This window comes from Echinococcus granulosus (assembly GCF_000524195.1).
Source record: "Echinococcus granulosus chromosome Unknown EG_S00039, whole genome shotgun sequence".
Classification (NCBI taxonomy): Eukaryota; Metazoa; Platyhelminthes; class Cestoda; order Cyclophyllidea; family Taeniidae; genus Echinococcus; species Echinococcus granulosus.
Window position 1 is genome coordinate 316,273 of NW_020170419.1, and position 11,758 is coordinate 328,030.

Genomic DNA, 11,758 nt, shown 5'->3' on the forward strand with positions numbered 1-11,758 from the left:
CATTGTTGTTGTGATTGCTAATTTTTTTGATTTTATTAAGGTAGCCCATTGGAACCACCCACACATTCATGCCTACGTCGCAATGACAAATTCCTATCCAGCTATGTTTGCTAATATCGTCAACAGTGGCATGGAAGGAATCGGTTTTACGTGGGTCCGTATTTTGTGTTCATCAGTTTTTTACTACTTTTGCTTATTTAGCTTGCATCGCTCAATGGGGTTGGGCCAACATAGCTAATCTCGTTATCTCTTTTACAAGAGGGTATACCGCACTAGACATGGTCCAAAATCAGTAACCAACTCTAATTTGCGACTTATGTTTCTAAAAAAGTTTAGCTAAAGTTGTTGGTTACCCACATGCAAGTCGATTCTCTTTTCAGTATGCATAAGTGGTGCTAAAGCGATTGCTTCAGTTTGCTTTTTATAAGAGATGAGATGAGATGAGGGGAGGAGCAAATGCCTCATTCGTAGCATATTATGCAATTTCTGTGTAGCTAGCATGAAAGCCGTCCTACGAGGCTGAACTGACTTCCAAATAACCGGACTCGAATGCCGCCAAAGACGAAGGGAAAATGAAAATTGCTCACTTCTAGCGATTATACTCTTCATGAAGCCTAATTTTCCCCTCATAATTATATACGAGAAAATTATCAGGTCTAAAATCAGGAGTACTGACAAGCCGTCTTCAGAGGGATGATCCAATCGACTAGCTTCACCCAGTCACAATCTGGAGGAATGAACAGTTTAAAATCCGCAATGCGTTCATCAAAACTCAAGTGGAACAGCCGATTTATTTGTAAAAAGACCAGTGATGTGGGTTTGAGCAATGCATATATCTACAGCCCTATGAATGACAGTCGATGAAGCTATGACGCGAGATTATTGGGAAAACATGTCTAAACTCAAGTTATTTGTGATTTACTTTTGATTTCCATTCTTATTGTTTGTAGTAAACGATACTAATGCATGACTGAATTACCTTTTTCTCCAGTTATCACAGAACTTAAGGTGGTTATGACCATTTGGCTTGACCTTCCTGATTTCTACCTTCACAGCACCAGTGGTGGAGGTGGTGTTATTGGGGTAATTACCGTCCCTCCTTTCTACAGTCCGTATCCAGCTACTAACAGTTTGCTCGTTTGCTTAGCAAAAGTGTCAAGGCAAAGGCCGCTACTCATTATGGGCCTGTCACTCAGTCAGTCAATCCGTCTGTTAGCGTGTTATCCACTGCATAGTGTGTAATACCCAGTTGCCTACTAGCTTCCACGATTTCATCTTCCCAGTTTATACAAACACAAATTGATTCTCTCATCACTTGAAATGTCAAAAATTACGGAAGGTTGTATTGTAAATAAAATTTTTCGCAATTGTGTGTTCTGCCGTCGCATACTCATCTTTTCCCAACGCTATGCGACAAGTGGCATGAAAAGCCATTTTTTGCAGCTTTAGATGTCAGTTTAACTCAGTTCATCAAGTAAGGAGGCTCAAGCCGCTTCTTTTGGTTTCAACCATTGCTTTTCGCTATAAAAGTTCTAAATTACGGATAGTTTTCTAAGTGAACGCGCTAAAGCCTATCGAGCCCGTAGACTGATGCGTGTAAACAGTCCCATATATTTGACATTTGTGATGTTCTGTGCCAAAAACTTCACTCATTTCTTTACTAATCTAAGAGCAGTCTAGCCGTATCTTTGCACTAAATTGTATTAAACAATTACCGAGCTTCTTTTATTTTAGCAATGTTTACAAGTTCTGTCACTTTCCTTACTTTTGTCACATTAGACGACCTGTAGCGAGCAGGCCATTGTGACGATGATGGCAGCTTGTAACGAGGTGACTGAAAAGTGCATCCCGGATCATCCAGGCGACATAAAATATGAGGCTTTATCAAAACCCTCTTGCTACGGATTGGTTCGGGCAAGTGCTTTGACCTCCTTTGTTCATGTGTACAGAAATCAAGTTACCCCAGAACAAGTCATCAAGTGCTTGAGGTTGTAGAGATTTGCTTTATCATCGACGTAGAGATGGTCATGGCTCCAACTAATATATTCTTTTATTTATAAATTATGTAGCTAGTGGTTGCATTAATTTGCACTCTGGCCATCAACTAATTTCATTGTCTTTCCATTTTAGGGAGCACTGTTCCATTATAAGTGTAGGTCTCCGGAATCTTCTCCCTTTTCAAAGCCTTCGAATGATCGAAAACTTCGAGCTCACAGGAAAAATTACTTGAATCAGCCATTATGGAAGATATTGCCGTGGATAGGAATTTGCCATTGCGAAGTGGGCATGAAAGTGTGGGTGGTTCCAATGGGTTGCCTTGGTAAAATCATACAAAGTTTAATAATCACAATGTCAATCTAATCAGCGTTATTTGTCCGTGGCAAGAAACTTCCTCGGAAATGGGAGGCCACTGGCTTCTCTTCAACTGTAACCGGTTCTCCACATTTCAGTGAAATGGCCACAATTAGGCGTAACCGTGAATGTTTGTCCTAAGGGCACTTGAATAAGTGACGGAACTATTTTCAGACTTAACAGGAAGTTTGGACGTCTCTTGTCACGAGTCACCGATGTTTACACTAGCTTCCAGTAAACAAATTTGTCTCATGCAATTTAGATCCTATGCCCACAACGGCAGAGTATTTGTGACTTTCAAATGTCGCTTTTTGGCCCTATAGCATGCACATTAATAATTTATGTTGCCGTTGCACTGAAATAATTTAATGATGCATGAAAAGGATCTCTCAAAGCGCAGTGCTGCGCTTCCGTAATTTCTCTAGTCAACTTACCCAATCACATTTCAATGTTGGACAGCGTTCCTGAGGCTTTGATCACACATAAAACTTGCTGGCAATTTATAAGTGTTTTGCATTTTAACTTGGCTCTATTATATAAAAATAGCAATTTAGGATGCATTTTAGAAAAATTAACCAATGCAGCGGATCTGCATTTAACGGAGAATTGATAGCAAGGTCTCGTTTCAAAGGTGCTAAAGAAATAAAGTCACCAGCGATCCGGTTTACATTTCCTAGGACAGATGGCTCAAGCAACAGAGCAGTGAAAAATTTATCTGAGAGAAAATAGCAATAAGTAATTAAATGCTGGAGACAAGTGTCCGCAGTCAACCACACATGAACTTTAAAATTTTAATTTAACTAATTCAACTATTTCAGGAATGATCTTGCAGCTACTGATAAGTAAACAGTGGAGGAAGAACTGCTTGCAAAGATAAAAACCCCAAACACTCCAACTCAGCGTAATCGCTGAATGGCTAGAATTTGTAAGCAAGTGTCACTGTGTCTCCGCCGCTACCGTGACGACCATTAGGTCATCCCAATTCTAAAAGCTATTGAATTATTAATTTTATTAATGACCTGCATAACCAAAATAGCAGCAAAATCTTCCATTTATCATCGCTTAACAACGACCATGAACATAATAATAGCCCGTCATACACATCCACTTGCTCACATATCCTTACCAGAAGGGAGAGACTTGGCATCAATTGATTTGGCGTTTAAGCCTAAATAGTTCTACTACTGAATCAGCACTTTGAGATGGAATCGGCGCAGAACACAATAGGAATCAAGTTGCATAAATCTCTTACATTATTTTCGAGTCGCCAAAGCATTCAGCAGAAACACAAGATAATAGAAGTATGTGCACATCAAAATGTTGCACAAAAAGTACTTTATTGGATCAGGTTCACTTAACCAGTTTCATTTAGTAAAAATAGCGCTTAATTAAAAGCGTGTCTTTCGAAATTTTAACAGCATTTACCTGCATATACTCTGAAATACACGTTAGTGTGGCGGTTTTTTAGGCAAGCAGCAGATCAACTTGTTAAAACACACAGCTTAAATGGGCCTATAAATGGGTGTATGTGTATGCAGCATTCCCATATCGTTGCAGCTAGTAGCCTGGTCATTTCGGCATATCAAGTGAAAACTATATGTGTACACTTCAAGTAGGCCGATAGGTAGAATATTGTAGTCACTTAAACTAAGTCAATTTCTTAAAAAAATCATTCAGCTGTATGCCCTGATGGGAATAGAGAGAAGCTTAAAATCTGGTGCTGTGGTCCGCTGTTAATGTGTAACATCGCATATTCTTCCGTCAACCGTGTTTCCTTTGTATGCATTTCAGCGCCATCTGGACTTGATGCAGCAGACGAGGCTTTCACTAATTCTGACTCGTGATAATAGTAATATTGACGAGCCTCCCCCTTAAAACGGATGGTGATGGGAATGATAAAATTATGTTCGACTACTAACTGACATTGAGGGCCTACCATCTAATCATCAGGCCACGCATCCATTACGCAACAATGTGTCAATGCGTCGGTGAATAAGCTCATTTGAGGTGCAACCAAGAAAAAATGCAGCATTTAAATTTAGGCATATTGAGTCAAGCGTGAATAGTGGATGTAAGGACAATCTTTCATAGGGAGTATATTAAAAGACGGTAGCAAGAACCGCAACATAAACTACAAGGCTGCTTTGCTAAAGAAGAACAGGAAACGTAAAGTTTGGTGTACGGGACTCCTAATTGGCTGTAGCCAGTACAATCAAAAGTTGATCAAGGCTCAAAGCATACCCATTTTGGCACATTTCTGCTCCTGGATTTCCTCCTTTTTTAACACACTGATTGCGGTAATGCCTTGTGCAATTCAAACGCAACCAAATAAGTCACAAATTTGCCACGTCGATTGTAATTCACTTTTAATGTGGCACTTGTCGCTTTTGGTTTCTGGCAAATGTAGGCTGTTTAATGCAGAACAATTCCCACACTTTCATCACTTTTCACAAGAAACAGTAGTTTTGATATTTGAACTCAGGACTTTGTTTGCGTATGGAGTTACTTCGGTCCATCTCACGGCATTTAATCGGTTCCCTATAGTGCAACACATCCAGTATTAACTTGATCGAGAAATCTTCCAGAATATTAGCATATTAAAGAGATAAATATGATGTCTCTTACCCCTTTCTCAAGACTCAACTGATAGAATTTATAATGCGAATGAAATGTAAAATGATCTATGCTTTGGCGAATTTAATCAAGTTTCGTTTCGCAAACGGTACACATGAATTTTGTCAGTTAAGAAGTACATGAGTAGGTATGGAATGATCTGTAAAGCAAAATGCTCGATTTCTATAGGATTGTACTGCATTTAGGCTTTAGTCTGACTCGCATTGTGCATAAACGTGGAACCTCAGGGCAGATAGCACAAGTGTAGGCTGCTTAAATAGTATTGAAACAGTATTAGCCGTGACAGCATTCTAAATACTGCAGCGTTTAGATGAGCATCGTATCATTGCAGAATAAAGACGCATTGATCCATTCATTGAATTACAAAATAGGTGGGCTGACACAAGTAGCGCACTAGACGACTGGTCAGACCTGTAGTTGCTCCCTAATTTGCTCGTTCTGCCTTGCTTCATTGGGACAATAGCAGATGTTTATTTTGCGGTTGACTTTGGTCACGTGTGGAACCAGACAGTCAAGCTGGAGGATGTTTTATCCATCCAGCCAAAGCCAGCCTCGGCATTGCGAATTTGGCCATCAAAATCCCTAAAATAGAGGTGGTCAACTATATTTTTGAGACCTGTGCGTTGGTGTGTTGGGTGAAATTGGATGGCAGTCTGATGTGGATAGATACACAGTAGCTATGGGCAGTTACACGAATGAAAGAAATTCGGATTACGCTAAAGAGTATCTGGATTATCAAATGAGTTTGCAGTGAGACCTTGAATAGGACAATTGCGTGGGATCATCTTGTCTGAGAAAATATTGTCCTCGGAATGGTCAAATAATTCCTGCGTTTTGGGAACATAAAATAACAAGGGAGACTGGATGTCTGTCGTTCGCAAAATGTTAAACTACGTTTAAGTGTGCTCTTAAATTTCCACATTTTCCTTTTACATCATTGGAAACCTTTTTTGAAACATGAAACTGCCTATCCTCTAATTTGGTGTAAGCGATATGAAAATTAGAAAATGTGTATGACTTGACACGTTCCACTACAACCATGCACAAATTGACCCATAGCATAAGTCAGCGTGAGGTTTACTGAGCAAAACGAGGTGTGTAAATGAGCATTGAGATAAAAATTGAATGCCAACTACAACCTTAAATGATAAAGAAAGCTGGCAAAGATGGATGCATGGAGCAAGGGAAGGACCACATTGACGATTTTAACAGGTGATTTGTGCTTCTAAGTACAAAAATCCTGGATTTTTACTTTTTGACAAAATAAATACCCTTCCCAATTTTTAAATATCCACTCGCGCAAAATTGTTTTTAATGAAGCCAAAAGTATCTAACAGACTTGATTCAGTCTGCCTCATAATCTCATTATTAATTATAAGTAGTTGCCACAAATCTTCCCGAGTTAGCTTTGCTGATATCATAGACACTCAAAATCTATTCCTTTTTATATTTTGCTGTAGAAACTTGCCCATGCTAGTTTTTTGTAGATTCAAATTGGTTGAATTTCTCACGTACGCGATTAGCTTTGGTTACTTTAGCCTAATAAAAAGTGCAATTTCATTTCGTGTGCTACTGACTCCTTTTAATATTAGTAGCTGATCAGATTATCAAAATAAATTTCTGTGCATATCCACACTGGTTACCTTATCACAGCTGTTGCTGAGATTTATTTACTTCTACAATTCCTCTTCTTAAACGCGAATAAACATCCACGAGTGACATATTCAATCAGAAGTGATGATGAAATCTTGCAGTATTTTTTTCATGCATTCAGCTAAGCAGTGATCTAATTCTTAAGAGTCATTGTCGCTTTTCTTTAATTGTATTTGATGCCTTCTGCAGATAAGACGGGTTCTTTAAGACAAAGAATCTCTTTCGTAAGACGGCTGATTTTGCCTTCGAACATGATTTCAGCTTTAGTGCTCAGGCAAATAAACAAAATTTAAATGCTTCTTTCATTTCAAGTAGAAACCTGTCTGCCTCGATGGAATGCTGGAGGTACTAGAGCTTCGAATAGAACAACAAATTTTTTATGTTGACGCACAGCTCTTAGTGCTATGTGAATCAAATTGCTGCATATAATAGTAACTTTCCCATCTTTGCTGATTACACGGTTATAGCTTTGATTTAAATCAGCATCATATATGCTGGCATTTTTGTAAATTTTCGTAGGTAAAGCAAAGTCAAAATTTTTGTCCATATAATTAATGTGTCCACTTCTTAAATGGCTATAGTAAAATTTACTAATTTTTAGGCACCTTTTGCATTCTCTAAATGTGGCGAAATGTTGAGAATGGAAAAGCAAAAGGGAAAGTAAACCACCGCACCTTGTTTTTGTTTGCATTTTTAATCATATAATGTTTAATCTTGTCCTATAAATGACGATTTTGCTATTAGTTGCTTTGATTGTTCAAAGTAAAGACCAATTCACCACTGATGTTTTTTGAATGCATTCAACCCTTAATTCGTTTAACCTTTGCTCAAAAACTATCCAGCAGGGTATCATGCTCACTAGCAGGTAGATCCATATCCTCCTTTTGTTGTGATATATAGTACTTCTTTTTCAATGGAAGCCGCAAAGTAGCAAGTGGAGCCCCTGCATTTCTTAGTGGATGAAATGTTAGTCAATTTCTCGAAAACGGCAGTCTTAGTTTCTTTTCCACAGCGGTGTCAGCCGCCTTGAAGTCTAGTGACAATCCTCCAAGGCAGCACCACTGCCTCCACCACCAATTTCCGTGCGCTGTAGATCTTGATGTTGATGGCAAACTCCAGAAGCAGGGACACGATCTACACAGGGAAAAGTGGGAGTCAGCAGCTAGCATGTGAGTAAACATTAGAGAATGTTCACTCAGACAACTGTCAACAACAGAATCAGCTGTGTGGTGTGACTGAAATTAACTTGAGAAAGGGAAATCTTCACACTTACATCAACATCTGCGAGTTCAAGGTGGAAGATAAGCCACCTGCATCAGTGTCACCGTTTGGATTTGCTAGATCCTCCCTTCATTCACGCGTCTGTTGTGAAAGAACGAACAATTTAGTGACAACAGCACTGATTGACCCAAAGGTGATTAGGAGATCGGGATGGGGAAATGCGTGAATATGAGATTCGTTGTTTCGAACTTGATATATGGGTGATTATAAGGCAGGATCTGAAAGTCCAGTCAACTCCAGAGAGATGGACGGTTTTGTATATAGTTGGAAGAAGGAGGACAAATAAATATTCAATAGATGGTTTGATAGATGCTTAATGGATAAATGGATGAATAAGAGAGGAGTGGAAAGTCAGATGTTCATTAAGTGTATAAAAATAAAAAAGGTGAGCATATGAACCACTAAGAGCGTGCAGGTAGATGAATTTAGGTTTGATAGACTACTACATTCAGAATTAATGAATAGATGTATCCGATGTGGTAAACTTTGACCAACTACTGAGGAGTAGTAGGGGAAGTAAGTAGTTCTATCTGCTTCCATGATGCACCACTTGAAATGACTAAAGGGCCAAGATATGGACCTAACCAAAGTATATTTCACTTGAAGCTACACACACAGTCAAACAGAAAATAAACTTGGGCTAATAACCAGTGGATTTGTGTGCATTCTTACCATTTTATTTAATGGGCTAGGTAAATAGACCGTCTAAAAGGACAAAGGATGTACATATATGATGTGTAAGTAAAAATTCGGCTACAGTACAAACGCAAATGCAACCGATAAGTTCACCTTTGCTCTGGAGAGTTTTATGGGCAGAGAGAACAAGTAAATAGGATTTAAGGTAAAAAGAAGGGGTAGTAGAATGAAATGTGACATGACATGGTCATTAGTAAATGGGGTTGTGTAATCTGCATTAAATGTGATCTACTGCATTAAGAATGACTGTAATTGATGGAATACTGTAAAAGAGCAAGTAAATGATAAAAAACAGATATAGGTAGTGAATGCTGAATAAAAGCAGCCAAAATGGCATCGGTGAAGAGTGATACTGGAGAGGGTAAAGTGGTTGTAAGTGCGTGGGATGTCAAGGTGAGAGAACCTAACAGGAGGCAGAGATGTGTTTTAAAGGCAATGCTATGTAACAGTAGAAGGAGAAGTGTACGAGTAAGTCAGAGCATGACTTACCACCAAATACATAGATGACAGTTACGGTAGGTGAGACATCTGATCCAAAAAAAGAAGCAGCCCCTAACCAACTATGATGCCTTCATGCGTTTCACGTCAGAGTCGAACACTCACAGGTCAGACTTCTGTTTCTTCATATCCACTTTATTCTCTTCACCAGTGTCTTAAATGTTTCTAAGTCACATGAATGAAGGCCAAACATTTTGGCCATAGCGACTACGGCGGATCCTAACCGATTTTGACCATGTCTTGCATTGTCAGTAGAACAAACTGATGCTTTACTACATTGCGACATTTGTTGATGTGATAAATGATATCTGATGTATTACCTATAGCCTTCCTAAGTCTCCTTCTAAGCTTGGCCTCGTAGCTATTGGTGCCAGTTCTAACTCATGCGGATCAGATGCACTGAATTATATCAGCTCCCTGATTTATCCAGAAAGGATATAAAGTCGAGTGAATGAAATTAGAGTACAGCAGCATTTATTATTTATTGGCATGGAAGTGTGTATGTGAATGCGTATGTACTTTTGCACATAATACAAATTTGGTTAAGAGAAGAATGTGAAAGGCAGATACTGCAGAATAAGCTAGGGACAGCGAGAGAGGCCAAGAGAAATGTAAGTGCACTGAGTTCTACTGGCCCTGGAATCCTACAAGTCATAAAAATACAAAATATATCGCTACGCAAGATACAACAATAATCAAAACACTACGGGATGAGAGCTCATCTTAGTGAAAAAAATGGCATAGTGCAATGCTACATGAATATATGCGCTAGTTTTGCGCCGCATCAAATCTTCACTTGTAAACTGTTTTAAAATATCCACTAATTTGTTAAACGTCGCCAACAATTGTACGTTCAGCCACTTGATTATCAAATAATGATTAGGAGGTTTCTCCAGATCAAGGACAATTCTACGGCTGGGATCTATTGGCGACTGTCCCATAAGTGTGCAAACTATCACGTCGTGTAGACAAAATTTTGAAATGATGGCTTGGAGGAAGGTTTCTGCTTCTGCAAAACTTATTAAATTAAGTACAGTATAACCTCATTAAACGAAGCCGTTGAAAATATAACAACGGTGATTGAGACATTCTGTTCAATAGCAGGTAAAAAATTTAAAACCACAATACATACGCCTAAGAATTATTTAGCTGAACTCCATGAGTCGCAGTAATATGCCTGATTAAGTCGCAATGGTACCAGAAGGACTTATTGCAATACTGGCAACTAAACCGTCCTCTCACTAAGAAAAGTAAAACAAAGCAGGTAAAGTATGTACTTGAAAAATTAATCAGGATTGTTTTTAAGGCATTAAGTAACTTTCCCTCATGAACTGCAGAGATGTGTCTGCTTAAAGTGCCTTGCTGAGCGAAGGATTTATCACATTGATGACAGGTGAATAGCCTCCTATCTGAAAGAATTAGGAAGACAGTAAACAAAAGACGCCTTTGAATATCAGTCAAACAAATTTGCAATTGCTAGTAAATTTTAAAATGTTTCGGTTCCAAGCTTTACCAAATCCGGTTGTTTAATGTGCTACGTCTCGTAAAAGATATTTTGTAATGCTGGCAGCTAAATGTTCTACCGTATCGCAGTGTAGTAAAGCCAAACAACAGCAAGAATTCAAGGAAGACGTAAGGCCAGAAATGAAGAATAGTTGGCAGGATTCCGTGAAATAAAAAATATGGCAGCTTAAATTGCCTCGTATAAATGACCTATCAAAATGCCAGCATCTTCATCGTGTCCTATCAAAAATTGAAAGGTTAGTAGATTATTGTTTTCTTTCCGCAATGTTCCAAAGAATAGTCAGACCTCCAATTTTGCTCAATAAATGCACACAATGACTGGTAATAAAAATAGCGATGGGTTGACTCACTCTCATGGACGTCCGAAATGTGGCGCCTTAAGTCGCTGCTCTGCAAAAACGTTTTTTCGCACTGTGGGCACATATACCATCTTTCTTCCAGAGAAATGGTAAAAGCGGTGGTAACAAATACAAAATTTTGACTCACGTCCATCAATGACTGTAATAGGGACATTGAGAACGCCGCTGCTGGACATTGGGCTTGATAAACCTGTATTAATTGCTGGATTAATTTTTTGTTAAAATGATTGATAAAGTGCTTCCAAGATGGTAGCCTACAAAAAGAAACTTATGGCCACTGAATATAAAGTCCTAGTAATGATTTCAGTACTAATTACAGAACAATGAAAGTAGAGGCACTTAATTTTACTGCACACTGAGGACGTGAAATTTTTGGATTTACTGGATAAAGGCATGGCTTTGTTCATATTCTGCTAAAAGCAGTGTGGTTAGTTGTTCAGAGCACAAGCATATGCATTGTCCAGGTGGAACTCTTTGATATAAAATACCACATTTTACAAAATAAGCATGGTTCGTTCTCCTCGTAAAAGTGAGTACTTCGTGTCTACAATTTATAATGGCCCCTTCAAAGTCGCGTAAACACGTGCCCTGCATCTCCACTTCTAAGCAACCATTGTGCAAATAGCCCATACAGCAGTCAATTTTTTCATAAACTACAAATTAATCCAAATTTGGAAAGAAAGGAAGGTCGTTTGACCATGTGAATGACGGGTCATAGCCCTGGTAATGCCTAATGATCCACAATGTGATGAATTGCTATG

The 11,758-nt window shown here is 38.7% G+C and overlaps 2 protein-coding genes across 2 annotated transcripts in view; one reads left to right on the forward strand and one right to left on the reverse strand. All coding sequences in view use genetic code 11, as the record gives it.

Moving 5' to 3' along the window:
- Positions 1 to 1,995, forward strand: part of EGR_05374 (Aromatic-L-amino-acid decarboxylase) — a gene marked incomplete at both ends in the record, with an annotated part of 2,803 nt that extends 808 nt beyond the window's left edge. The window contains 2 exons of the mRNA XM_024494623.1: positions 41 to 154; positions 1,780 to 1,995. Coding sequence (XP_024350950.1) covers positions 41 to 154; positions 1,780 to 1,995 — 330 coding nt within the window. The remainder of the gene's footprint in view (positions 1 to 40; positions 155 to 1,779) is intronic.
- Positions 1,996 to 7,672: 5,677 nt separating this feature from the next.
- EGR_05375 (hypothetical protein) lies at positions 7,673 to 11,173 on the reverse strand (the record flags this gene model as incomplete). The annotated part of the gene is made up of 3 exons (XM_024494624.1): positions 7,673 to 7,773; positions 10,989 to 11,072; positions 11,125 to 11,173. 3 exons carry the CDS (start codon positions 11,171 to 11,173, stop codon positions 7,673 to 7,675), a joined length of 234 nt encoding a protein of 77 aa, XP_024350951.1.
- Positions 11,174 to 11,758: the final 585 nt, after the last annotated feature.